Source organism: Elephas maximus, chromosome 19, assembly GCF_024166365.1.
Source record: "Elephas maximus indicus isolate mEleMax1 chromosome 19, mEleMax1 primary haplotype, whole genome shotgun sequence".
NCBI classification, from domain to species: domain Eukaryota; kingdom Metazoa; phylum Chordata; class Mammalia; order Proboscidea; family Elephantidae; genus Elephas; species Elephas maximus.
This window is the reverse complement of record NC_064837.1, coordinates 14,366,688-14,394,322: the sequence shown is the minus strand read 5'-3', so window position 1 is coordinate 14,394,322 and position 27,635 is coordinate 14,366,688. Positions and strand designations below refer to the sequence as shown.

The 27,635-nt window shown below is 49.9% G+C and overlaps 3 protein-coding genes across 3 annotated transcripts; 1 reads left to right on the top strand and 2 right to left on the bottom strand.

Moving 5' to 3' along the window:
- The first annotated feature begins 169 nt into the window (after positions 1-169).
- Positions 170-4,133, top strand: CXCL16 (C-X-C motif chemokine ligand 16). Its single transcript, XM_049860467.1, has 5 exons — positions 170-252; positions 599-728; positions 1,198-1,280; positions 2,625-3,020; positions 3,672-4,133. Exons 1-5 carry the CDS (start codon positions 183-185, stop codon positions 3,716-3,718), a joined length of 726 nt encoding a protein of 241 aa, XP_049716424.1. The 5' UTR covers positions 170-182; the 3' UTR covers positions 3,719-4,133.
- Positions 4,134-4,385: 252 nt separating this feature from the next.
- Positions 4,386-7,351, bottom strand: MED11 (mediator complex subunit 11). Its single transcript, XM_049860468.1, has 3 exons — positions 7,179-7,351; positions 6,870-7,000; positions 4,386-4,906 (listed from the first exon to the last, which is right to left on the bottom strand). The coding sequence occupies exons 1-3, from the start codon at positions 7,267-7,269 to the stop codon at positions 4,769-4,771; spliced, it is 360 nt and encodes a 119-aa protein (XP_049716425.1). The 5' UTR covers positions 7,270-7,351; the 3' UTR covers positions 4,386-4,768.
- Positions 7,352-15,595: 8,244 nt separating this feature from the next.
- On the bottom strand, positions 15,596-24,394 carry ARRB2 (arrestin beta 2). Its single transcript, XM_049860626.1, has 15 exons — positions 24,277-24,394; positions 21,302-21,332; positions 20,516-20,576; positions 20,360-20,404; positions 19,950-20,146; positions 19,600-19,659; positions 19,099-19,166; positions 18,840-18,975; positions 18,524-18,608; positions 18,116-18,188; positions 17,702-17,839; positions 16,763-16,846; positions 16,591-16,673; positions 16,431-16,485; positions 15,596-16,144 (listed from the first exon to the last, which is right to left on the bottom strand). Exons 1-15 carry the CDS (start codon positions 24,297-24,299, stop codon positions 16,051-16,053), a joined length of 1,233 nt encoding a protein of 410 aa, XP_049716583.1. The 5' UTR covers positions 24,300-24,394; the 3' UTR covers positions 15,596-16,050.
- Positions 24,395-27,635: the final 3,241 nt, after the last annotated feature.

The following is a 27,635-nucleotide window of genomic DNA, read 5'->3' as shown; positions in this document are numbered from 1 at the left end:
CGCACGTCCGTTCAGACGGCGGGGCGTCGGGAGCCACTGGCCGCTTCTCAGCCGCGACTCGGCGCCCACGGCCAAGCAGGGGAAGGAAGAGAAAGCCATTGGGAAACCAGACGGACGCCGCGCGTGGCTGGAGTCCGCCTAGGTGTCAGACGGTGCGCCCCCAAACTTTGGCGCGTGCCGCGATGTGTCGGGGCCTCGAACTCGAGTTCCGCGTGTTCCTGCTCCTCCTGATAGCTGGACTGACCTTGCCAGGTTCGTCGAGGGCCGGGGAAAGGGATGTGTGTGTGTGTGACTGTGTGGTAGGGGCATGCGGGCAGTACTGGAGCAAGGGGGTTGAGTTGAATAAGTTGGGAGTCAGGTGCGCTAGAGCCCCCAAGGTGGCAAGGGGAGGGCCAAGTTGCCTGGGGTTGCGGACAGAGGCACCCGCGCCCAGGTAGGATGATGGAGTCTTTAGGATGAGTGATATGTGGGTTGAACCTGGGGGTCTGGCCCAGGAGTCTAGGGAAGAGGTGCAATGGGGCAGTGGGCTGGAGGCTAAGTAAGGGCTGGGAGAGCCCCTCGGCCTGGGAACCTGTGTGACCACTTTTGTCCTGCTCAGGCGATGGCAACGAGGGCAGTGTCACTGGAAGTTGTTACTGTGATCGTTTAATTTCTACCCCCACAATGGAACAGAAGGAACATTTCCGAAAACACCTTAAAGGCTACACATGCTGTCGGCTCTTTGTCAGGTAATCTGCTCACCCACCCCTTGGAGGGCAGTGTCTGTCCAGTCCCTCCCTACCAGGTGCCTCTAACCAAAAAAAAAACCAAAAAAACCAAACCTGTTGCCATGGAGTTGATTCCCTACAGGGACACAGCAGAACTGCCCCATAGAGTTTCCAAGGAGCAGCTGGTGGATTCACACCGCTGACCTTTTGGTTAGCAGCCAATAGCACTTAACCACTACGCCACCAGGATTTCCACCAGCTACCTCTAGGACACTCTTATGGTCAAAGATAAACTTCTTGTGGGCACATGTAGCCCCCTTTCTGGGTTATGTTTGCCCCAGTTTCCTACACTTCACTGCCCCACCTACCTGGGGACTTCCCAGTCCCAGCAGAAATGGCTCTTACTCTTGGTGGTGACTTCATGCCTTTGGAATGAGGAAGGAACTGGGAGGGAGGAGCCATTAGCTGAGACCAGGTCCTTTTTCCTTAGGTTCGAGCTCCATTCCCGGACTGTGTGTGGGGGCAGTACCAAACCCTGGGTTCTTCATTTGATGAGTTGCTTTGATAGTGGAGGTGAGTGGCTTACCCTTTCTTCCCCAGGTTCTGCCTCCAGGGCTCAGTTGACTCCACCTTACAGTTTTCTTTGAATCACCTCTTTGCCTTGTGACACCTCACATTCCCAGAACCTCCTGATTCTGGCCAAAGTACTTTCACTTTAGTCCCTGTTTTCCAAACTTCACACCAACTTCATGCTTTTTTTTTTTTTTGCCAGTTCCTCCTACCAGTAGTGCTATTATTCACTTAATATTTGTCTTGAAATCAAGCCAATATTTTTGTTCCCCCAATCTTTAATAGGAAAATTTAAAGACACATGCAAAAATGGAAACAATTGCACAGTGAACATCCACGTATTCATTACCTAGATTTTACAGTTAACATTTTACTAAACTTGCTTTGGAGCCCTGGTGGTGTAGTCGTTAAGAGCTCAGCTGCTAACCAAAAGGTTGGCAGTTCAAATCCACCAGCCGTTCCTCAGAAACCCTCCGGGGACAGTTCTATTCTGTCCCATAAGGTCGCGCTATGAGCTGGAACCGACTCGATGACACCTAACAACAACAAACTTGTTGTATTCCACCTCTATCTATCTGTCCATCATCATTTCATCTTATTTTTTGATACATTTCAAAATTAGTTGCAGGCATTACAATACTTCATCCAAAAACACTTAGCATGTGTATTATTAACTAGAGTTCAGTATTGTACGGTTCCTTTTTTTCTTTTGAGGTAAAATTTATATGCAATGCAATGAAAAAATCTTGAGTGTATAGAAGTCACTGTTGAAAAACTTAAATAGCAACTTGTCCTAAGCACTAACAGCCATGAAATCACAAATTTTGACGTGCCAGTTGTATCTTTCTCATAAACACACAACCATTAAAATATAAAACGTTCTTTCATGGCCCACCTAAAGTTTCCCACATCCCACCTAGTGTTAATGGTATGTATGCATACTACCCTTTTGACTATGCAAACCTATTTTATCTCATTTAATTCCCTCAACTACCTTGGGCCTTAGTACTAAAATTATCCTCACTTTATAGCTGAAAAAATGAGTTCCAGAGAGGTTAACAGACAAGCATAAGGTCTCACAGCTACTTTGTAGCAGAGCCAAGGTTCAAACCAGGTCTCCTGACTTACCAGTTCAGAAGGTACACTTGTTCTTGGTTTCTGGTTATTCTGTTCATGGTTCAGTGGTTTGTGGTTCAGTCCTGCGGTTTGCTGACTTTGTCCTCCACCTTTCCGCTCTTCTCCTGGCCTTCACCTGTCCCCTTGATGTTCTCCCTGACTCACTACCCTTCTATTTGCTTCTTCACCTTGTGCCTGGTATCTCTGATTCCTTCTTTCTTGCCTCTCCAGAATGTGGACGTCCTCTCTGGGAAAGTCAGGCCCGCCAGAAGCATTTACCTCCCCTCAGAACTCAGGTTCCTGAGCCCACAGATGAAGCACCTTCAGACTTGGGCACGCCTGCCCTGACATACCTGCCATCCACTCTGCAGTCCACCCAGCAGCCCTCCCTTCCAGCAGCAGCACCAACCTCGGACAGAGGTCTCACCTACTGCAGTGAAGCCACCACTCTGGGAGTTGAGGCTGGGGAGAACCAGAAGCAGCTGGAAGACAATGTGGGTCCTCCAGGTGGGATGTCAGCCATGGTGCCGGTGCTGTCCCTCCTGGCCATCACGTTCATTCTCATTGCAGTCCTCCTCTATGTGCTCTGCAAGAGGAGGAGGGAGCAGTCAAGGCTGTACTATCCAGGTAAAGGGGACCTCAGACACCCTCCCCCAGGAGTCCAGACCCTCCCTGTCAGGGGTCCTGTCCCAGTAACTCCCAGGTGGCTGACCTAGGCAGACAAATATTAAGGCTGTCTGCACCATGAACCATAGGCCTTGAAGGATGACTCAACCAGAAGCTACACAGTGGAGAAGGAGGGAAGCCACTAAGGGCCCAGACAGCAGTGCTTGGAAAATATCTAGGAGGAAATGGCAGCTAGAGTAGGCTAGTGGGAGATGGAGCTGTGGAGGAAGATGGGGCCGTTCATTCAATTCACAAATCTTTATTGAGCACCTACTGTGTACCAGAAGGAGCCCTGGTGGCACAGTGATTAAGTGCTTGCCTGCTAACCGAAAGGTCAGCAGTTTGAACCCACCAGCCACTCCACGGGGAAAAAGATGTGGCAGATTCTGTAAAGATTTACCGCCTTGGAAATCTTATGGTTCAGTTCTACTCTGTCCTATAGGGTTGCTAGGAGTTGGAATCGACTTGATGGCAACAGGTTTTGGTTTGCTGCATACCAGGTCATGGGGGTAAGGCCTTAGAATCTGATCCCCCAGTTCAAGCTACTGTCCCTCCCTCAGCCAATTCCCCTTGATCTCAGAGGTCATCTTCCAACCTCTTTATCCCTTCCAGATTTGCAGTTCCATTACAAACCAGTGGCACCAGACTCCAACACCTAAACCCGACTCCTCTGAGAACGGAAGCTCTGTAATGGCAGACTGTGCTTTTTCTAGTATATGTATACAGTGCACTCGAACAATGTGGCACATAGTAGGCACTCTATGTATATTTGTTAATGTTTACTGAAACCCTGGTGGTGTAGTAAGTTCTACAGCTGCTAACCAAAGGGTGCTCCTTGGAAACCATATGGGACCGTTCTACTCTGTCCTATAGGGTCGTTATGAGCTGGAATCGACTTGACAGCAATGGGTTGGTTTTTTTTAATGAGTGGATAATCAGCTGCTGCCCCCTCTCAGAACCCCCCCCAAGTTCTATATGTAAAATTCCCGTTACACTGTAACCATATCTTGGACAAATTCTGTGTGTTAACTACTAAAAATTATTTTTGTAAGAATAAATTCTTCTTTCTGTAGACATTGGCCTAAGACCTTGCTCTTCTACCATGATTCCTGGCTTGGTTTCTCTGTTGATGGTTCCCTCTTGTACCAAATCTCTCCTCACACTACACCATCCACTCCTCCCCGACCTCAGTCCTTTCCCTTTCCCTGTCCCAGGCTCCACAGCAAAGGCCTGGGCTTTCCCACCTTCCTTCCCTTTCTATTGTGCTGCTGACATCACACAGGCTGGTTTCACTTCCATAATCCCTTGCATGCCCCAATGAAGAGTCTCATTTTGTTTTTATTACTTTTATTATTAAAACTCTTAGTTCCTGTTTTTCCCAACAAAGAAGAATGTGACTTCACTGGGCCAAGTCTGCAGGAAGTCTGGGGCAGGGACATGTCTGAGGAAGTGGGTAGGGTGTCTAAATCTCAATCTGCCCTCTGAACTTGCTGTTGGCAGTCATGTGAAGTGCAGAGCAGGAGCTCCCTGCTGGAGGAGCCAGAGCACAGTCGTGGGTAGGGTTGCCACCTTTTACCCCTTTGTCCTAGTGTACCCTGACCAGCAGGGCATTATGCATCAGCCTGCGCTCCTCATCCCTTCAGGTCTCCAGCTTCTGTCCTGGGTGCAGGTGGTGGTCTCCCTCCAAGCTTTTGCTTCACCTGCCTGGCCTAGTTTTCCAGCATCTGCTCACAGGTGCGGGCCACATCACTGAGCTTGAGGCGGGCATAGTCCACTCTCTTCAGGGCCATCTGACAGTCCTTCCTCGAAGAGTAGCTGGAGCCCTCATGGGGCTGCCCTGTGGCCACCTACAGGACAGTTAGACTCATCAGTGGGGCACTCTCTCCCTTACCCATCCCCTCTCAGCCAGGCATTAGGTCTCTCTTCTCATTTCCTCTGAGTCTGAATCCCAGTTATGTCACATGGTAGCTCGGTGACCTAGGGCAAATCACTTAACTTCTGATAACCTCATCCATAAAATGGGGGTGGCAATAACTGCTTTCTAGAATTGTTGTAAGGAGCCTGGTGGCACAAAGGTTAAGTGCTCAGCTGCTAACCAAAAGGTTGGCAGTTTGAATCCACACAGTGGCTCTGCGGGAGAAAGACCTGGTGATTTGCTTATGTAAAGATAAGAGCCTAGAAAACCCTATGGGGCTGTTCTGTCCGTCACTATGTGTCTCCAATTGACTTGATGGCATAAGGGAATTCCAGGACACTTAACTGTGCCATGAGGGACCTTTACATAGATCAAGAGGCAGTTGTTCAGACAGAACAAGGGGATACTGATTGGCTTAAAGTCAGGAAAGGTGTACGTCAGGGTTGTATCCTTTCATCATACCTATTCAATCTGTATGCTGAGCAAATAATCCAAGAAGCTGGACTATATGAAGAAGGACGGGGCATCAGGATTGGAGGAAGACTCATTAAGAACCTGCAATATGCAGATGGCACAACCTTGCTTGCTGAAAGTGAAGAGGACTTGAAGCACTTACTAATGAAGATCAAAGACCACAGCCTTCAGTATGGATTGCACCTCAACCTAAAGAAAACAAAAATCCTCACAACTGGACCAATGAGCATCATCATGATAAATGGAGAAAAGACTGAAGTTATCAAGGATTTCATGTTACCAGGATCCACAATCAACAGCCACGGAAGCAGCAGTCAAGAAATCAAGACACGTTGCATTGGGTAAATCTGCTGTAAAAGACCTCTTTAAAGTGTTGAAGAGCAAAGATGTCACCCTGAAGGCTAAGGTGCACCTGACCCAATCCATGGTATTTTCAGTTCCATCATATGCATGTGAAAGCTGGACAATAAATAAGGAAGACCGAAGAATTGATGCCTTTGAATTGTGGTGTTGGCGAAGAATATTAAATAACCCATGGACTGCCAGAAGAATGAATAAATCTGTCTTGGAAGAAGTACAACCAGAGTGCTCCTTAGAAGAGAGGAGAGCAAGACTGTGTCTTACATACTTTGGACATGTTGTCCAGAGGGATCAGTCTCTGGAGAAGGACATCATGCTTGGCAAAGTACAGGGTCAGCGGAAGAGAGGAAGACCCTCAACAAGGTGAATTGACACAGTGGCTGCAACAATGGGCTCAAGCATAACGATTGTAAGGATGGCACAGGACCGGGCAGTGTTTCATTCTGTTGTCCATAGGGTTGCTATGAGTCGGAACTGACTCAACGGCACCTGACAACAACAACAACAGAGTTGTTGTGGGTGAAGGTCTGAAAGGTTGGAGGTTTGAGACCACCCAGAGGCTTCTGGGAAAACAGTCCTGATTATCTTCTTCTGAAAGGTCATAGCTTTGAAAACCCTTTGCAACAGCTCTCTGCACAATGGAGTCACCATGAGTCTGAACAGACTCAAGGCAACTAACAACGAAGTTGTTGTAGGCTTATGTAAGATAGTGCTGTGTCTGGTACACGGAAGAATTTACTAATGACTTCAGAACCTGCCTCATGCTGAAATCAGGCCAAGTTTCTAAGGACAAAGTCCAGTGGCTTCCAGCATTTTTTGGACGGGGAACTTCCCCATCCAGTGAGTCATGAGATACAATCCGGTGAGGTAGGCAGGCCTGCCTTTAAATCTTTCCTTTCAGAGGAAGAAGCATGCCCTGTGTCATCAGGCCCGATTATGTGTGGGGCGAGCTTGGGAGGCCTGGTCCTGCCCCACGCCAGAGGCCAAAGCTTCTCCTCGGACTCAAAAGGCTGAAGCTGAGAGCCAGGGCCTGCTCATGGCACCTCCTACGACACACGCACCTGGGTGAGGTAGCGGATCTGAGCTGACAGCTCTGCCTCCACGTGTTGGACCGAAGCCGTGAAGGCCGCCGCCTGCCGGTCCAGGAGTCGCTCATTGGTTTTTTCTTTAGACAGTTCCAGGATCACGGTACCTGCAGGGTGGAGACGGGGCGGGGCTACCAGGAGACTGCTGGTATAGCCCCGCCCCGAGGCCAGTCCCTCCCACTCCCCAGCCCCCCATACATTGGCCGCTCAAGGACTTAAGATCCCGCCCACCCTGCTCCTAGTCTCTAGTCGGCGCATGTGCCGTCCGGTCATAGCATCTCGAACCTGCATTTTGAAGAACGGCGCCGATTTCCCGTTCGATGTCTTCCAGGGCGCGTAGTCGCTCGTTCGCCAGGCTGTAGGTGGCCATTATCATTCTGGGAAGCCACAGGATTTCCTCCTGCGAACTGCGACGCTTGAGCCCGGAAGCGGCCCGACGGTTTGCGCCTGCGCAGGGAGTGCGCTCTAGCTGGCACTACAATTCCCAGGATGCTCGGCGCGGTCTTACTTTTTCTCGGTCCACCTGGTGAACTACGACTCCCAGAGTCTCGTGGGGTTGTTCTGGTCTGCCCCTCCAGCCCGGGACCACCTGTGTGGTAAGAGGCGGTATCGAAGTATTCCTCCGCCTGAAGCCATTCAGGCCTGTCAATCTTCACGACAGTGTTTTGTGTACTATATTTAATTTCTTCTACAAAAACTTATTAAGTCTCTGCTGGGTATTGGGTGATGATGGTGGGAGCTTTGGGATGTTCGTCTGCCTGCCCACCCTGCTCCGCCATAGTCAGGACCAGGGAAAGCTTGGGTTGGTAAATGTTACATTATTGCCCCAGCGCTTCAACTCTGACCGTGAGCCCAGCTGAAACAGATTATCAATATGTTCTCATATTCCAGCCTTCTTCCCTTTCTGTTTCAGGTTGCTTATTATGTACTGGGCTCTGAGGATGCAAAGTTGAATGAGATAGATTTCATGTGACAGTGGGTTGGATGCTTTGATGGAGATACGCCTAGAGTGTATGGCCAGGAGCACAGAGAAGAGGCCTATAACTCTGTCCAGGAAAAGGATTCTCGGAGAAAGCGCTGCTTGAACTGAATTTTTAAAGGGTTGGTATTTTTTTTTTTTTTGGTATTAGCTAGGTGGGTGAGAGGTTGGAGTGGAAAAGGTAAACAGCATAGGCAGGTCTGTCGTGCTGTGAAGGGGCCTAGCTCATTTGGGGTACAGCATCAAGGGATTCAGTTTGACTAGAGTGAATGAGGTACAGTGGTGGTTAGGTGGGACAGCATTGGGTCTGGAGGGCGAGCCAGGTCAGGAAAAGGCTTGCAAGCTAAGGAATCTGGATTGTATTCTGAAGGCATTTGGGCGCCTTCGAAGTATTGTAAGAAGTGTGTTACCACCACATTTAGTTTTTTGGAAAGGTCATTCTTGACAACTTATGGAAAATCGTCAAGAATAAAGCCAGTTTACACAAAGATGAATGGGGACTTTTTCAGTCAAACTTGTTGGAACTAGTGTTTAACTTCACCCCTCTAAATCTTGATAAAATGACAATAAAGAGATGTTAAACAGGGAGAGGGATTAACAGCAAAACTTTCAAGAGAAGCTGGAAAATAGATAAGTGGTAACTGATTTGGCAGTGAAGTGGGTCACTAAGCCAGCAGTGACGAAAGCCTACAGCAGCCTAAGTTACCCTTAAATTAGTGGTATCACGTAAATCTGGGGTGAAGGTGGTACTAAAGTTAGGATTATCTGAAGTAGTTACACCCCCAGATCTCCTCCTTGACTTCACTTATCTGTGTAACTACTCACCCCTCACTCATCAGAATACTGGAGGTTTCTTTGTTCGAGGTAGAAAACAGAAAGTCTTTGGTCTGGAGGGCACTGGGCCCCGTTGAGGGCAAGAATACTGTACTGAAAGTAGAGATCAAGTGAAAGTTTACATACTGAGTTATGGTTTCAAGAACCCTGGCAACTAGGCTTATACTTCCCAGGCAGGAGACTGGAAGATTCTTCTCTGGGGAATTTGACTGGTCAGAGGAAAGACTTAAGGATGTTAACATCAGGGATTCCCCAAGAAAAAAGATCACGCCATCCTGAAACCCACAGTTGGAAAGTCCAAACTATGTACATGAACTTTGAGTCAACTTCTTAACACCTTACAGACAACAAAGGATTTCTAGATACCCGAAGAAACCTTCTAATGAGACGGAAAGCATATTAAATGGGAAAAAACCCACCTTAGACAAACCCACCAGCTGTCCCATGGGAGAAGGATGTGACATTCTGCTTCCGTAAAGATTATAGCCTTGGAAACCCTATGGGGCAGTTCTCCTCTGTCCTATAGGATTGTTATGAGTTGGAGTAGGGCGATGGGTTTTTTTTTTTTTTTTTCAGACAATATAGGGTAAAACTTTAAAAAAAACAAAGAAATTATCGAAGCTCTTAGAAAAGAAATACTGTAAAAAGGGGTTGAATACAAAAAAGCACACTTGAAAAATAATGCCTTGAGGGCAGGAATGAAAAGTCTGGCAGAAGAGCTAGAAGAGCAATTGAGGACTTTCCTAGCAAGTAAAGCGGAAGACAAAGATAGCATACCGGAGGAAAAAGATAAGAAAATTAGAGAATCTCTCCAGGAGGTTTAAATTCCAGAAGGAGAGAACAGAGAAAATGAAGGAGAAGAAATCACATGAAGAATTCATGAGTGTTTCAAAGAATGGAAGGACTTTGGCTTCCAGATTAAAAGGGCCCACGAAGTACCCAATGTAATAGAGGAGAATAGGCCTACACCAAGGCAAATCATGAAATACCAGACACTAGGCTCAAAGAGAGAGGTCTTTAAAAAGCTTCCAGAGAGAAAACAGACTACATGCTCAGGACTGGCAATCAGAATGGCTCCGGGCCTCTTAATAACAGCAATCCATGCTACAAGTCAGTGAGTGGAGCAGTGCCTTCACCGTTTCTGGAGAAAGTAATTTCCAATCTAGAATTCTGTACTTAGCTGTGTTAGGGTGAAGCCTAAACTGCTGTGACAGAGACCAGAAAATGCAGTGACTCAACCAAATAGAAGTTAATTTTTTTCCCTCATAAAACAGTTCTATGTGGGTAGGGGGCTTTGCTCCACAAAGTCGTACAGGGACCAGGGCTAGTGGTGCAGTTCTGCTGTCCTTTAGGGTTTTCTTCTCAAAAGTGTGGTGGCAGACCAGCAGCACCGGCATTACCTGGATGCTTATTAGAAATGCAGACTCTCAGGCCCTGCCCCAGACCTAGTGAATCAGTATCTGTGTTTTAAGATCCTAGATGATTCGTGTGTAAAGTTTGAGAAACACTGCTCTGGGGTGTTGCTGTTGTCTGCATTGTCAAAACTGGGGTGCTGCCATCCTCTGGGTTGCAGCTAGGAGGGAAGGAGAAGAGAAAAGGTGGAGGAGGCACACTTGGGTCAGGTATGGCTAGGACATGGCCCATATCATTTCTACTCACATTCCATCGAGGAGAACATAGTCATGTGGTCTCACCCAACCTGGCAGTTCTGGGAAATTCAGCCCTTACCTACATGTCAGCTATTGTTCTCTTAGCATGGAAGGATAGATTTTAGGGGAAAGTTAGAGTCTCATAACAAGGAGCCTGAGTGGTGCAAGTGGTTGGTGATTTGCTGGTAACCAAAGGGTTGGCAGTTCAAACCTGCCCAGCAGTTCTGTGGAAGAAAGGCCTGGTGAACTGCTTCTGTAAAGATTACAGGCAAGAAAATCTTGTGGAGCAGTTCTACTCTGTAACGCGTGGGGTTGCCGTGAGTGGGGGGCCGACTTGACAGGCAGCTAACAACAACAGAGTCTCACAACGGCCAAACTATCAATTATGAAGGTAGAATAAATGTTTTAATATGTACAAGGTCTCAGAATTTTTCTCCCAGAAGAAGGAAGATGGGGAATCCAGGAATTAAGGTCTTCCACTATGAGAAAGGTGAAGAGAAACCCCAGGATTATGGTGAAGGGAAATCCCAGGGTGACAAGCGTGAAAAACATCCAGTTCAGAATGGAACAGATTAGAAGGCTCAGGAGAGGTTTCTTCAAGGAGGTGAATGAAGGAGATTGATGGTCTAATTTGTTCTGAATGAACTGAGAGGATATATAGACTTTTGGAATGGCATATGCGATTGAATTAGTGATAAATTCAAAGAAGCAAATTACACGATGACAGTTATTCAGGGAAAACAAAGTTGCGCACGAAGAGAAAGGTAATAACATACCACGTGGCTCAGTTATGGATAACATTCGCATAGTCCTAATAACGCAGTGCACTGAATGTTGATCTAACCCAAACTGATCTAATTCTCTTGAGAGTGTAGGGTGTGTGGCAGGGTGGAAGGTGTTCCACGGTGGGGCAGGGAAGGAAAAGAGAGCTCTCTTCAGCTCGTTTAGTGGGAAGTTGGTAGATGATGCTTAAAACAGAAATCAAGAAGTAACAAAATAAGCATGTTGTTTAGAGGTATGAAGGTAAATACCAAAAGAAATATCTAAAAAAGGTGAAAGTAGTTGCCTCTGAGAAGGAAGGGGAGGCGGCTTGCTCTTTATTCTAATAGGTCCAGTGGTACTACCTGACTCCTTAAGCTATATATAATTTTGAAAATAAAAAAAGAACAAAAAGTGAGAGGGGAAACAGTCTGTTTTATTGTGAAAGAAGCCTTAGAGCGGAGGAGTGGTTTTGCTTTGATTTCCTTCCTCCCTCCCTCCCTCCTTTCTTTTCCTTCTTTCTTGTGTGGGTTTGTTTACCGTGGAGGAACAGCCAATAGAGAGAGACAGAGGTTGAAGAGAGGGGGGTGGTTTGATGAATCAAGGTCTCAGGAGGAGGTGGGAGGGCAGAGATCCACAGGTGGAGGGATTAGCTTTGAACTGGAGAAGGTATTTTCACCTTGGTTGTGTAGGAGAATTGGTGTAGTGTTTGCAGGTAGGTGGGAAATTGAAATCATTCATCCCTCATAGCCTAATCTCTTAAAAAAAGATGTCAATGTGAGAGTAAGGAAGGTTTGGAGAAAACAGTGAGTAGAATGGGAACAGGAGAGGGAGGTGACCAGGGACATGGAGAGAGAGAGAGAGTTATCAAGTGGGTAGTGAGGGCCCAGCTGAGGTTAGAGACCATATATTTGTAGCTGCCCCAAATCCATACCCAGGGCCTAGCACAGTGGTTGGCACCTAGGATGTGTTTTAAAAAAAAATTTTTTTTTGTTGAATAAAATGAATAAGTGTGGTTGTGGGATTTTTCTTTTACAGTGCTCAGCAGCCCCTATGTAGGAGCAGAAAAGGTAGTTGTTGGACAGATCCCACGGTGGGGTTTGGAGCAGGTACACGAGCCCCCAGGGTAGGAGCATCCGACTTCGTACAACCCATAGTCACGAACCAACCCCGAGGTACATGCTAATGGTTTGTAATAACAAATGGGCCCTACTTTCCGACGTGCATCAAAACATCACTGTTATTGTATTATTATGTTCAAGATGTTGTAGTGTATCTGGAGTGTTTCTTTAATGTTTTTTATGCATAGAAAGGTACACTATATACTGTATATGAAGACAAACATTTGACTAACTGATGTTAGATACAAACTGTACCTAGCTGTTCTGCCATACTCACAAATGCAGTTTACAGACAGACTTAGGAATGGAGCTCGTTTGTAATCCAGGGACTGCCTGTGCTGTGCAAGGAGAAGTTGACTGTGCTGGTGAGACAGCGGTTGATGATGATCTTGACCTTTAGGCTGGCAAGAAAAGGAAGTGCCACAGATTGTGAAAAAGTAGAAGAGTCAAGAACTTTGAGGCAAAAAACCAAGAAGCCATAAAAAAAAAAAAAAAAAGATTATAATTGACTATATTGAAATAAAAAATTTATGCTCCATTAAAAAATACTAGAAACAAATTCAAAAGGTAAATGACAAGCTGGGAAAAAATTTGCAACATATATGACAAAGGGCTAATTTCTTTAATATATAAAGAGCTCTTAAAATACATTAAAAAAAACAATAAATTGGGTTTATCCTCACCCAATAAGAAATGTAAATTAAAACTATTAAAACATATTTCACTTCTCAGATTGGCAGTGACCAAAAAGATGCTTATACTCTTTGGCCCAGAAATTCTACTGTTAAGAATTTGTCTTCCAGATATACGTTGTGTGTGTAAAAGACATAGCTTCAAGGGTAATCATTGTAATAGTGTTCAAATTAGCCGAAGAGTGGTCACATCATACACACCCATCAGGAAATAGTGATACCTAGGCAAAGGAAACTCTGTCGCCCTTTAAAAGAATGAGGAAGATTTGTATGTATTGAAGGAGTGAGGAATGCTCTCCTAGATACACTGTTAAGTGAAAAGAAGCAAGATAGAGAAGCGTTCATGGTGTGCGCCATCTGGGTTTAAAAAAGGTGGTGGTGGTGCCAACGGTTAACCGTTCTAAACTGCTAAACAGAAGGTTGCCAGTTCGAACCCGAGGCACCTCAGAAAACAGGCCTGGCGATCTCCTTCTGATAGGTCACAGCCTTGAAAACCCTGTGGAGCAGTTCTGTTCTGCACACAGGTGGTCGCCACGAATCAGAATCAACTCAGTGGCAACTAACAACATATTTGTGCATGTATGACTGAGTCTAAAGAATATCTCTGAGAGGATAATCAAGAAACTGATTCTGGGTGATTGCCTCTGGAAGGAAAAAATGGGAGATTGGGGATCAGGGGCAGGAGAGAACCTCATTTTCACTGTTTACTGTTTTTTACTGTCTGGATATTTTTTAAAACCATGTGCATGAATTACCTTCTTAAACAGATTAAAAACATAAAAAGAAAAACAAACATTGTTTCTCAAAAATGTGTGGTCTCAGGACCAAAAAAAAAAAACCAAACCCAAAGCCATTGCTGTTGAATTGATTCTGAGTTATAGCGACCCTATAGGACAGAGTAGAACTGCCCTGTAGGGTTTCCAAGGAGTGGCTGGTGGATTCAAACTGCCGATCTTTCGGTTAGCAGTCTGAGCTCTTCACCATTGCACCACCGGGGCTCCAGGGTCACCTGCATTAAGGTCATCCTGGGTGCTAATTAAAAGTCCGGATTCATATTCACGGATTCTTCCTGGCACCTACAGAATCAGAACCTCAGAAAGTACAGCCTGGGACTCCATCGGGCTTCCCAGAGGATTCTGATTCACTTGGAAAAGGTTGACATCCGTGGACCAGGAGCTTAGGGTCAAGCAGCAGGTTCCCGGGAGTCAGGGGGGTGCTGGGGGTAAAGGTTTTAGAGGGGATAGTTCTTCCCTGGGACCAAGTTCAGGGGGTGTGCTGGGAGTAGGCTGCTCAGGTGGTTGGAGGCATAAGCAAGGTCACTGGCATTTTAGTAGTGTTTAAAGCCTGCGGGTGAATAATGGTTTAGTTCGATGTCATGAGCTATAACATGGACTGAAGGGCTGTATGAGCTGCCGCCACCTGCCTCACCAGCCTCTTCGGGAACCACTTTGCCCCCGGCTATCTCTGCCCCAGGAGCCCTGGTGGCCCAGTGGTTAAGTGCTCAACTACTAACCCAAAGGTTGGCAGTTGGGACCCACCAGCCACTACACAGGAGAAAAACGTGGCAGTCTGCTTCTGTAAAGATTTACAGCCTTGGAAACCCTGTGGGGCAGTTCTCTGTCCTATAGGATTGCTGAATCAGAATCGACTTGGCGGCAAGAAGTAGTAGTAGTACCTCTGCCCTGGCCTTTCTGGCCTCCTTCAGGACCCAGAATATGCCGTGTTCCTTCCTGTCTTCACACACAGTGATACCACTGCTGGGGCTGCTCATCCCCAGCGTGGTCTCCTAACTCCTCCTCGTCTCTCAGTTCTCTGCTCAAAGTTGACTTTCTCCAGGAACTCTTCCCTAAACCCTAGCCTAGGTCAGAACTCCCTGTCATGTTTTCTCATAGCCCTGTACTTCTTTGGAGTACAGATATTGTACTTGAATGTTTTTCTGGGTGACTGCTATGTCCCTAGACAATGCCTGGAACATACTAGGGACTCAGTAAATGTTCATGGAATGAACGAATGAGTCTTAAAAGAGAGCAAGGTCGGGCTACAGGAATGGGGGTGGATGGTAGAGGTAAGAAATGTCAGTGGAGTGTTGCTCACTCCCTCCGGCCCAGCCTGGGGCTCTGGCCAAGCCTCAGAATCTCTGAAGAACACCAGGCAGAAACACAGCACTAGGGTATCATTCCTAGGACTTGGGCCCACAACAGCATGACTCTCTTTGGCTGCCCAAAGCCTTGGCTTCTGTGGTAGATGGAAGCACCAGACTCTACTGTTGTGTTGCTTCTCTGTCTCGTGAGGCATGCAGATGTGGACCCACCAAGCCCGGGAATGGACTCCTTGAGCAACTCTAAGGAGCAGTAGAAATGAGCTAAAGCCAGCTCGTACCTTGGTCATAGGTATCGAGTCTGCAGGGCAACTGGCTATTATTTCCCCTATAAATGAATGTTTACTTTGTGGCTTTACCAAACCAAATCAAGTTTCACTATTTACCTTGGAAAACAGGTTCAGCGTAGTCATTCAGTAAACATTGCTGGCAGCCTATGTAACAGGTGCTACAAGAGTGCAGAGAAGAGTGAGACTGAGTCCTCACCCTGATGGTGTTCACAGGCTAACAGAATCATGGATGAGCACACTGTACGCGTCTTAAACTCTGCATAGAAAACACACACACTCATGCCTATTAAAAGGTTTATTTTCCTCTTTATGCTCAGAAAGAAATGGCACAGCTCCCCAAAGGGTCTCATCTTGAATGGAATGGGAGGCAAGAGAGTGACTGGAGGTATGTGTAGGAGGTGGAGTGTGGGAGTTCCTTCTTGCCCCTTCCCCAACTATCACTCTTCTTTTCAGCGTCCCTCCTTCCAGAACATTTAGGTACAAACACAGCTTGCCACCCACTGGGAGGTTGGGGAGGCACAGCTATAGCCGAGAAGTTAATGCCCATTTTCAACAGGAGATGGGTCCAGTGCGTATTTTAGGGGATAGGAGGAGGAGGGAAGGGGTTGGTTGAGGAAGCTGCTGGATGGAGAGGAAGGGAAGATAGGCTGGGATCTCCCCCAAAAGGAGTGGGGATCTTGGTCCTATCCCTCTCTCTCCCAGCATCATCCACTCCCTTCTCTCAGCTCCCCCCCACTAGCAGAATTGGTCGTCATATTCCTCATCCTTCACCCCCTTCAGCCGAAGCCTGGCAAAGTCCTCAAACACAATGTCATCATCCGTGGCGTAGCTTGGTGGTGGAAAAGAGAGGGTGAGGCAAGGGTTTCAGGCCCTTTTCTCAGCCTCCGTCCCTCCCAGAGACAGGTGTTAGCACAGCAATGGGACTGGAGATATTTGCAAGGGACAGAGGAGAGGCAGTATTAGGCAGCCTCACAAGGCCAAGGCATCTGGATTTGATGCTTCAACCATCCCTTCCCCCAAAAGACAAAAAATAGGCAGGAGAATAGATTCGAATCTAGGAATCTTTGTCAAAGGGGGTGAAAGGGAGGAAGGTGGGGGAGGGATGAGCATCTTACTTGGTATCAAATTCAATGAGGTTGGTATCCACAGGGACATCCATTTCAGGAGCGGCTGGGGGGAGGAAGGGAGGAGGTGGGTGGGTTGGTGCTGAAAGTTCCAGCATTTCTCTGCTGGCTCTCATGCCCTCCCTTTGGCCACTTGGGATAGCACACTTACCTGACTGGGGTCTGGGGAGTGTGATGATGTGGTCATGGGGTTTGGGGTGCATAAGAACAAAAGGCAGCTCCACAGAGACATCCCTGGGGAGGAGGAGAGCTGGCATGAAGAGGATGCCAGCATGGCACTAGAGAGAACTGGCGCAGCCCCATGCAGCCCCCACCACACTCACCCGCCTCGAGACACCACCAGCTTCACCTTGACCCTGTAGGACACCAGGATTCCCAGCACCTCCTTGTTGGCACCCTCCTTCACTCTGCAATTGGGGTGGGCAGTTGGACAGGACGCACTGCCCTGCACCCCGTCCCACCCTTGGAGCTTCCACTGGGTGCTGAGCAGAACTGCAAACTCCCACCAGCCTGGGGCTCTAGCCGCACAGGCTGTGCTGTACTCATGGTAAAGCAGCCACCTGCTTTCTCTCCTCAGAGCCCTCCTGTGGGTTCCCATCTCTGACTCTCTCAGTAAAAGCTGAAGTCCCCGTGGCCTCAGTGCTCACTGGTGTCCTGTTCTCCATCAGCCCCCTCACCTCACCTCCTCCCCTTGTGGTGCATTCTCCCCCGCTGGCCTGGGCCTGCTGTGTGGTCATGGAGTGTGTACCCTGGACAGTGGCCCAGCCCTTACTCTGTGAAGCTGTAGAGCCCTAGGGTCGCTCCTGCCACAGGCACAGTGGCACCATTAGGCTAGCTGTGGCTCTGCTGGCTCCCACAAACACCTGGCCCAGTCCTGCCTCTGGGTCTCTGTGCTCGTCATTCTCTTCCCAGAGCCCTTTCCCTGCCTATCCACACTTACTTCTTTTGGGTCCTTACTCCAAATTCACCTCTGTATTACATCTTCCATAGTCACTGTATTTAACACACCCTGTCCCTCTCTGTATATGCTTTGTATTTCCCTTCTCAGCTTTACTTTTTTCTCCCTGACACACTAAACAAACTATATACAGTTTCTTCATGATTGGATTTGTCTGTCTTCCCCCAACTAGACTGTGAGAGTTTGGTCTCTTCTGTACACTGATACATCCCTGGCCCCTAGGACAGAGTGTGGCACAGTTGGCACCTTTGCTGGACGAATGTCTGTTTCCTGGGCTGCAGGAGACCCCCCCATGCCCCCTCACATGGTGCTGGAAGCCAGGTTGGTGTCCTCGTGTTTGAGTTTCCCATCCAGGGCGAGGCCACGCTTCTCCCGGTTGTCGCTGAGCAGCGGGGTTATGGTGTATACCTTACAGAATGTGGAACTGGGGGATACCTGGTCACTGGGGGTAGGGGTGAGAGAACAAGACTCTTGGAGAGCTAGGCTGGGCGAGGGGCAGCCCACTACCACCAAGCAACATCTTCCACATCACTAACCCCTTCTAGAACCTTTGGGCACCCAGTAGGCTTTGGCTCAACCTGCTCAAGGAAATAAACAGCGTGGAGCTACCCAATTCTGAAAGGAATGCCCCTTTAATTGGCAATAGTACAGGAGGAATTCTCCTCTGGTCCTACTTTTCTCCCCCAAGACTGAGATCCAGGTGTGTTCTGGTACTCACTCTTGTTCGATTTGAGCCACGGGGCACTTGTACTGGGCGGTGCTGAAGAGGCAGATGTCGGCATACTGTCTCACTGTGGGGCAGGGCATCACCGCAGCTCTGGATGGAGCACAACTGCAGCTCCCCCGGATTGGCCCAGGCCCCAGTCCACCACCACCCTCCACATCCACGTTCAGCAGCTCTGGATGGAGCACAACTGCAGCCCCCTCGGCGTGGCCCAGGTCCCAGCCCAACACCACCATCCACATCTACATACAGCCCTCTCCATAGCAGTAAACTCTGGGGCCCCAGAGATCATTCTGGAACAATCTAAATTCTTTAAGCACTGGTAGACAACATGTCCTTGGGCTGAGTCATTTCTGCAATAACTCCCTCTCCCAAGACCCCCTCCCAACCCCCACCTCCTACCAGAGACTTTGATCTTCTTGACGGTCTTGGTGGAGTTGTTGGTGACGTGGACATTGACATTGAGGGGCTCCCCGTGGTAGTACAGCTTTTGGGGTAGGGCGTCAGTTAATCTGGTTTGTTTTCATGGGTCTAATTACTAGTGTGCCCCCAACGCAGACTCATAGTCTGCCTCCTCTCACTGAATCCAAGGCCATAACGACCCCACACCCAGCTAGGGCAACCTCCTTCAAAGAGGCCATCCGGACATGTGGCTTCACCCCTTCCCCCCAGGGCCTGGCCTACATTGTGGTCCCTGAGTCACCCTCTTGCACCCCACCTCCTTGTCCAGGGACGCCTCAAGGTGCAGGGACCGGTCAGACATGAGGAAGTGGCGTGTGGTTTCAGCTGAAGGCTGGGGGCCGGGTTTCTCAGGGGCAAACTGCACCTTTCGGATCACCAGCCGCACAGAGTTCCTGGGGGTGGGAGGAACGGTGGGCTCTCAGGCACCCAGATCCCTGCTTCCACCTCCCACAGGGCCTCGGGCTCACAGAGGCAGGAAGGGATGGTTAAACCACAGAGGAGGTTGCTTCCCTCACCTTTTGTGGCTTTTCTCTTCTAGTGATTTGGCACAGAACGCTCGAATCTCAAAGTCTACCCCGCAGGCCTTGGGGACGGGGCGGGGAGAGAAAAGGCCCTTCCTTACGCACCTGCTGGCACCACCGCCGGGGCCCTTCCTCCCCCTCCTTCCCTCTTCCCTCCTCTTGGCCAGGGACTCTTGGCCCCTTATAGGCCTAGGGGTGGGAAACTGTATCTTGTTCCCCCTCTGCCTGCCTCTGTGGGGCTGGGCACAGCAGAGGGTCGGTGCAGGCGGTGCAGGGTGAGCCGCTGTGCCCGGGTACATGCAGGTCAGGAGAGCGGAAGGCGGTGCCCTACTTTAGCAGTGGCCATACCACACGCCCAACTTCCCCCCGGGGTGTTTCCCTGCCCTCAGCCCCACTCCTGGCCTCTCCTGACAGTCTGCCTTCCCTCTCTGGTGCCCTCCCAGGCTGCTGCTGGGCCCTGTCTGCCCTGCTAGCTCAGGGCTGTTTCTTTCTTACCTTCCCTGTGTCCTCTGGGCCTGGCTGCAGTGTGACAGAGCAGGGCAGATTCTGGGGTATCTGTGGCAGAGGGGAGGGAGGGCTTTAGTTCCTCCGGGAAGCCCCCCAGTCTTCCTCCCAATCTCAACCTGGGGGTGAGAAAAGAAGGAAGGGGCCCCAGAGAAGGCAGCGAGGCAAAGGCTTCCTGAATGCGGGAGGACCTTAAAAGGAGGTGGCTCGGGGTTCCCTGCCTCCTCCCTTTCACGCCAAGGCCAAAGCCTTACTATCCCTCCAGATCTGCCCATGACAGGCGCCTCGCCCCCAAACCCATCCCAGACCCTTTGTCCTGTGGAGGGTGGGGGCATCCTCACTGTGAAAAAAAAGGGGTGGGCATGCTGGCCCAGCTTCCTCAGCAGCCGGTCCTGCAGGCGGGTCGGGGGCCGGGGTGGGTTGGGCATTGGGGGGAAGGCCTGGTAGGTGGCGATGAAGAGGTCTTTGCGGAAAGACAAGCCCAGCACATCCAGGTCTTCACGGCCATAGCGGAAGGCACAGGTGAGGGTCACAAACACTGGCAAGGGGGGGCAAGGTGGGGAGGTCAGGCACCCCTCACTCCCATCCCCTCATTACGTTGCAGCAGCTGCTCCACCCTTGGGAGAACAACACTTGCCTCAGTCCTGTTCCTTACTTCCACCTCAGCCCGCCACCTCTCTTGGGCACCCCCTCGATGGCAGCCCATCTCACGTCCCGCCTTCCCTTGGGCCCCTGCATCTGGGGCCGGTACCTTTGCGGTCCTTCAAGTAGTCAGGGTCCACAAGCACCACACCATCTAAAAAGGGACACACGAGCTCACTTCCCAGCAGAGCCTCTCCCCCATTCCTGGGCCCCAGGACAGCTTCCCTTCTTAGGGGACAAGTAGCCACTTTCTGGGAAAACTTACCTACAGGGTCCACTTTATCCAGGTGATCTACAAAGTCCCGCTTGCCCAAGTACACAGTGAGCTGAGGGTGCAGAAGGTCACATGGAAGGTTGGGTAGGAGGGTGACAAAACACCAGAGCCCTCAAAAGTGGCTGTCCTGCCCCTGGGTCCTCCAAGCTGGGGTGTCGGGAAGGAGTTTCTCCTGTTTTCCTCTGGTTGGTGGGGTTCCCAAGACTGCCCAAACTTTAGACTTCTTAGCTGCTCCCTAATGTGTTTTCACACCTCTGCCCACCAGTCAGGTGTGTGTGGGTCCTCAGGGAGATCTCAGCCCTAGGCAGCCAGTTAGAGAGCAGCTGCTGGCCTCAGGGGCTCTGGGATAAACAGACCAAAGCCTGGGAGGAGGGGCGGGTGTTAACGTTTCTCAGCCTTGGGGAGCCGTGGTGGTACAGTGGTTAAGAGCTCAGCTGCTAACCAACGGTTGGCAGTTTGAATCTACCTTGGAAACACTATGGGGCAGTTCTACTCTGTCCTATAGGGTCACTGAGTTGGAATCCACTCGACGGCAATGGTTTTGATTTTTTGTTTTGTTTTGTTTTAGGCACCTGGGTTGGCTCCTCTTTGGTCTTGTCTAGGGACCCGTGTTTCTCCTGACCTAGCCCTGCCGCTAGCCCAGGCTGAGCAGGGAAGGAAGTTGGCTGTTAGCTGTCACAGGAAGTGGGGAGCTAGGGGTTGGGGAACATCTAGGGGCAGGCTGGGCTTTGTTAGGGTTCAGGGAGGGTCAAGAGGATAAGCACGTGGGAGACTCACCTTGCAGTTAGGGCTCGACTTCTTGAAGACCCTAACAAAATAGAAAGGGAAATGTCACTGCCTCCCTCAGACTCAGCAGGGACCTCCACACCAGGACTTTGTCCCTTCCCAGCCCAGGAAGCAGAGCTCACCTAGGATTCCTGCCCAGGGGCTTTGCCCAGCCCCACCGCCTCCCATTATTCCCAGAAGAAAAGGTAATCAACTCCTTAATATTTCCAGCATCGCAACCACATGAAGCAGGTTGCCATGGCAAATCCCCCTTCTCTTATCCTTGGTCCATCCTCAGTAGCCCCCCTTACCCCACAGTTAATGGTTACTGGTTGCCACAGGAACCACCCAGGTTTTCCCAGAGGACCTGAATGGGCAGGTTGCAGCAGTGTTTGAGTAACACCTAACCCTCTTTCCATCTTTTCTAGTCTCCCCCTGCTCATGGGGAAAGGGGCAGATGTCCCAGCACCAACGACAGCCCCAACTTGGAAGAGCAATGGACCTGGGCTTTGCCCGTAAAATGGCTTCCACCATAAGAACTACCCAAGTCTGACCCTACTCCATTAACCTCCAACTTTCCCCATCTCTGATCTCAGCAGCTTAAAAGCCCATTTATCTTTCATGACCCAGCTCAGATGTCACCTCTTTTGGGAAGCAACCCAGTCAAGACCCTGGGTCACTCTGTTTTTTTGGTTCTTGTCACACTGTTCATGCTTTACTTGCAGTGAGATAGCACACAAAGCGTGTCTCACCTGTCTCTTGTTGGATAAACTGTGAGCACTAGGGGCCTTATTCTTTTAGGCATCCCCAGCACAATGCCAGCCAGATGATGAAGATAATGATGCTCGCTAACACTCATTGGGTGAAGGCGCCATGCCCAGTGCTGCTCGAAGTGTTTCATGCGTTTATCTCATCTAATACTCTCAACAACCCAATGATGAAAATCCTAATATCGCTATTTTACAGGTGAGGAAACTGAGGTACAGAACAGTCAACTGTTTTACCTAAGTCACAGAGAGTAAATGGTGAAACTTAAATACAAACTGAAGCAGTCTGGCCCCAAGTCCATGCTCTTAATCAGTAAACCACTATGCCGTCCTGCCTCTGTAATTGGCATTAATCGTTTGTTGAATTGAATGGGATTTGCCCCCCAGCTGCTGAAACAACACAAGCCTGGACTCTAGCCCTTGCTGGGAGGGTAGGGAAGTTTGGTTTTGGCACTTGTAGGCCTGTTTTTTGCCTGACCACTTTACTCCTTCCAATCTACCGGGCCTCAGCAGCTATCCCTGGAAAGGGCCCTGAGATAGTGGAAGCTGAAATCCTGCCAGAAGGCCCATCCTTCCTCCAACCCCACTGTCTGTTTCTGCTATAACAAGTTCACTTGCCCCTTCTTCCCCAAAACGCCGAGTTGTCCAAGCTGTAAGGGCAGGGAGGCCCCAGATACCTCCAACCAATCCAGGAGAACAAAGCATAGATGTGGTGGCAGCTAAGACGAGCATTCTACCTCTAGTCCCAACTTGGGGGCTGATTGCTATGGCATCATCCAGGCTCTCCCCCCACTTTGACCTCACTTGCTTCTGGTTGTTCTTTTTGTTCAAGTGTTTCCTCCCATGAGGAGCCCTGGCAGAGGGCTGTGACAGCCACAACCAAGTGGCCAACTGGAGTATGGCTCTGGAGCAATCGCCTGTGAGTAGCTGCGGGGCACCTGCCCTTTGGATCCTAACCCAGCCACCTCCTGCCAGGCTAGGGAGGAGCAGTGTGTGTATACTGAGGCTGGCCAAGGAGGTGGGTGCGGGGTGACCAGGGAGGTGTCCAGTAAGGTGGGGGTGCAGTAGAAGCAGATGCCTCTTGCACTTCCTGCCATTCTCTCTACTTCCTGTGGCCCAGAATTTGCTGGGGGTGGGGGTAATTGTGCCAAGTCAGCAGTCCCCCTGTAGTCCATCCGTCCTTGAACCACATAACGGAAACTGGGGGCCTCAAGTCAGCAACTTCCCCTTTCTATGGGTTGTGGATGTCCTTACCCAGGACATCAGTCCTCCCTCCCCCTGATCATATCTCTCCAATTCTTGTGGACTTGATACTCAGAAACCTGAGTTCTCATACTCAATGGGTGGGGAGTGCTGGGGCTGAAAAACATTTTACAGAACAAGCTGACAGGTTAGGTAGCACCTGGCCTGCATTCCTGCTCCCGTCTGGGCTGAGGCATATTCAGCTCCAACCCTTCCTCTTTTGCTCCTGGTCCCCAGGGACTCTGGGATTCACACCTGCCTACTTGGGGGTGTTGGGTCACAACAGGAAGTGGATTTTGCTAGAGATCAAAAAAGAGAACTCGGGGTGTCAGTAAAGAGAAAGAGCCTCGATTGCACAGAAAACATCCGGGGAGTGGATGGCGTGCCCAGGGCAGACACTGCCCACCCCCACCCGAGGGCCAAGGGATAGGGCCCAGAATCAGGGAGGGTCGCCAAGCACTCCGCTCCCCCATGATGAAGCTGTTGCTCCTAGCAACCCAGGGAAGGCAGAAGTTTGGAAGCAGAGCCACCCGGCCCTTGGGACAGGTGGGGGCAGCACAACTGCCTGTGGGGTATTGGACACGAGCCTTTCTATTGGCTCTGCACGAGTCTGGGGCGCACCCCTCCCAACGTCCAGCCTTCCCAAATACTACCCCTCAGGGTTGGCCACCTGCTCCTCCTTCCTCCGCTCCTGCATCGCAGCCTGCACGAGAGAACCCAGGCGTCCGGCCCCCATATGCCTGCGAGAACCCGGACACCACTTCCCTGGTCCCCTTCAGTCCTGACTTCCTACAGGGGCCCGGGCATGCGCCCCCATTATCCTGGAGGACCTAGGCGTGCGGCCCCGGATGGCTGTCCCCTAGGGACCCAGGCGCCCGGCCCCACGGATTCTCTCCCCGGTGTCCTAGTCTGAGGACTATCTCGGCACCCGCCCCGAGCCGCCGCCCATGCCCCGCCGCGTGGCTCCACCTCCCTTACCTGGTCCCGGGTTTCTCCCCCATGGTGCGCACGCCCGCCGCCCGCAGCCCGCCCGGTTCGCGGCTCACTCCCAACCTCCTCGCTCGCTGCCAGGTCCCTGCTCCTCCCCGCGCCACTGCGCAGGCGCGCCCTCCGCTCTTTCTCCTCCTCCACCCTCTCCTTTGGCCCCCCCCCGGGAACCCGGACCAGATGCGTCAGCCTGGATCGCGCGCTCCGCGGCGCTGCCCGCCCTCTCCTCACAGACATGCGCGGTGATTGGGTCTGCCCCCGCCTCATCCTCTCCCCGGAGCTCTCCCCGGCGGGCACGGTCCCTGCCCCGCCCACCCCGCCCTTCCCGCCCATCTCCCCGCCCCTCCACATTCCCTTAGAAACTCATTGGGTTTCCCTAAACCAAGGTTCCCACCTTCCAGGAAATGAGAGCCCTCTGATTGGCTTCCGGCATCCCGACCCTGCAGGGGTCCCCTCCCCTTTGTTTGCTTTCTTAGCGGCGGTGGAGGCGAGGTGGGTGGTGCGGGCGGTGGAAAGCGCGGAAGCACGCTGTGGAAAGGGGCATGGGGGGGTGCACACGTGGGTGCGCGCTTACAATTGCGCGTTACTTACCTTACTGCGCGCTGCTTACCCGCTCTTCCCAGAACGTGCAGCCTTTTTTGCCCCGCCCTCCGGCTTGATGGTGGTGTCTCAGCTCCCCCTGGTGTCTGTCTTTGCTCTTTGCGGGCTTCCTTTTCCTCATTTCTCGGGTTACCCCTCTCTTTCCACCTCCCTATCCCAGCTTCCATTCACCCACCCACCCATCCATCATCCTACTTTGTGCCAGTCCCTGTCACTAGGCGGTGGGGACCCAGGCATGAATTAACATGGCCCTGCCTTCCTAGTGTTGTCGAAGAGACACATCAACAGGTATTATGATCCCGGGAATTCTATGCAAAGTAACAGCCTCTGGCCAGGACGGGGTGAAGGGACTGCAGGCTGTCCAGAGGAGGGGCGTTGGGAGACAATCTTGAGGATGGGCAGAAACTGGGAAAGGATATTCCAAAGAGATAGAAAGTGAGGAAGGCAAAGGGCAAAAAGCATATCCTATTGTAAAGTGTGGGGTTAAGTGGGTTTAGCGGCAGGAGAAATGAAGCTGGAGAGGAAGACTGAACAGGTTAGGAAGAATTTTGTATAGCAGGTGAAGGAAGGAGGTTCCTCAGGACACATGGAACCAGTAGCAGTTTTGAAAACAGGGATGATGAGATTTATTTTTTTAGGGAGATAATAGTGGGCAAAGTGGAGGGTGGAGGGAGTGGGGCAAGAATATGAGGAGGGAGAGGAGTTATCTATAGATAAGCTAGTAAAGGGGAGATGATGAACACTTGAACTAAAGAGCTAGCTGGGAGGAGAAAGAGGAGCCCGACTGAAGAGTCATGCTGGGGTAAAAGTGCCTGAACTTGGAGGAGGATGATGGATTTATGGACATTTCTGGGTTATGGAGGTAAGGTATTTCTCCTTTTTCACATACTATTGTTTTTAAATGCCGTCAAGTCGATTTTGGCACACAGCAATCTCATGTGACAGAGCAGAACTGCCCCATAGGGTTTTCTTGGCTGTAATCTTTACGGAAGCAGATTGCCAGGTCATTCTCTCACCAAGCCGCTGGGTGGGCTCGAACTGCCAACGTTTCGGTTAGTGGCGAGCGCTTAACCATTTGTGACACCAGGGCTCCTTTCCTATACCACCTCCCGCCCAATGAACTAACTTTACACCTCTCCCTCCTCTTTTCCATGTAAGAAACGGTAACACACACAACAGTGCAGCTTCTGATAACGTCTTTGAGGTTCAAAACAGGCTGTGTCCATCGAGTGCTCCCACTCAGTTCCATCACCCCTCAGTTCTAAGCTTGCTCTTCACCCCTTTCAAGCTTTAGATCATGCATATCTTTCAGACTCATGAATCACTTAAAAAAATTTATTGTGTTTTAGGTGAAATTTCACAGTGCAAATTAGTTTTTCATTCAAAAATTTATACACAAATTGTTTTGTGATGTTGTTCACAATCCCTGCGATGTGTCAGCACTCTCCCTCTTTCCCTTTCCACCCTGGGTTTTCCGTGTCCATTTGTCAGGTTTCCTGTCCCTTCCTGCCTTCTCACCTTTGTTTTCGGGTACTTGTTGCCCATTTGGTCTCATATACTTGATTGAACTAAGAGGCACGTTCCTCACGTGTGCTGTTGTTTGTTTTATAGGCCTGTCTAATCTTTCGCTGAAGGGTAAACTTCAGGAGTGGCTTCATTTCTGAGTTAGCAGGGTGTCTGGGGGCCATAGTCTCTGGAATCATGAATCACTTTTATCCAAATTTGACCCTGATCAAAGGGTCATGACTGGAACTTAATGCTATATATCTGAAGTGTTATTGGGACAGAAGGGTAATGTGGTCTGCATGACATAAAAACTACTGTATTAAATATTAAACTAATATAAAGCCCCACCACTCATCTGTCAGTTCGTTGTATTGTGATGGTTTGAGTATTGCTATGATGCTGGAAGCTATGCCACTGGTATTTCAAATACCAGCAGGATCACCCATGGTGGATAGGTTTCGGTGGAGCTTCTACACTAAGACTAGGAAGAAAGGCCTGGCAATCTATTTCTGAAAATGAGCCCAGAAAACCCTATGTATCACAATAGACTATTGTCCAATATAGTGCTAAAAGATGAGCCCTCTAGGTTGGAAGGCACTCAAAATACAGTGGCCATATGAGTCCCTGGGTAGCATAAAAGGTTAAGTGTTCAGCTATTAACCGAAATGTTGGCAGTTTGAATCCACCTAGAGGTGCCTCAGAAGAAAGGCCTGGCAACCTGCTTCTGAAATACAGTGGCCACAACAATGGACTCAAACATACCAATAATCGTAAAGATGGCACAGGGCTAGGCAGTGTTTCCTTCTGTTGTACATGGTGTTGCCATACGTTGGAGCTGACTGGATGGCAACTAACAACAACAACAATAAAGACAACTTTAGAAAGGTATTAAAGAAAGTCAGGAGGTGGAGCCAAAATGGAGGTGCAGTCACTCACCATAACATCCCCCTGCACCAAAGACCTAAAACAAACAAGTGAAACAGGAGCAGATAACAATCCAGGAACCCTGAACATCAAAAAAGGTCTAAGAACTGAACTGAACACCAATTAGAAGGAATAAGAAAAGCAGCAAAAGAGGAGTAACACGGCACGGAGGAGCTCAGCCAGCCATCCTGACTCACCCTGGCTAACTTAGGACAAGACCAGCAGTGACCCTGGGTGAAGAAACAGCAAGGCAACTTCACAACTTTCCCAAGAGGGACAGAGAACCTCTATAGACACACACAGAAAGAAGCAGAGAGAGG

Coding starts and splice junctions, on each gene's coding strand:
- MED11 (XM_049860468.1), bottom strand. CDS start 7,269: ATGATAATGGCCACCTACAGCCTGGCGAACGAGCGACTACGCGCCCTG. Junction 7,001..7,178: donor CGCCGTTCTTCAAAATGCAG/GTTCGAGATGCT, acceptor TCCACCCTGCAG/GTACCGTGATCCTGGAACTG. Junction 4,907..6,869: donor AGATCCGCTACCTCACCCAG/GTGCGTGTGTCG, acceptor ACTGTCCTGTAG/GTGGCCACAGGGCAGCCCCA.
- ARRB2 (XM_049860626.1), bottom strand. CDS start 24,299: ATGGGGGAGAAACCCGGGACCAG. Junction 20,577..21,301: donor AGTCGAGCCCTAACTGCAAG/GTGAGTCTCCCA, acceptor CTGCACCCTCAG/CTCACTGTGTACTTGGGCAA. Junction 16,674..16,762: donor CTGGTGGTGTCTCGAGGCGG/GTGAGTGTGGTG, acceptor CCTCCTCCCCAG/GGATGTCTCTGTGGAGCTGC.
- CXCL16 (XM_049860467.1), top strand. CDS start 183: ATGTGTCGGGGCCTCGAACTCGAGTTCCGCGTGTTCCTGCTCCTCCTG. Junction 729..1,197: donor TGCTGTCGGCTCTTTGTCAG/GTAATCTGCTCA, acceptor CTTTTTCCTTAG/GTTCGAGCTCCATTCCCGGA. Junction 1,281..2,624: donor GAGTTGCTTTGATAGTGGAG/GTGAGTGGCTTA, acceptor TTGCCTCTCCAG/AATGTGGACGTCCTCTCTGG.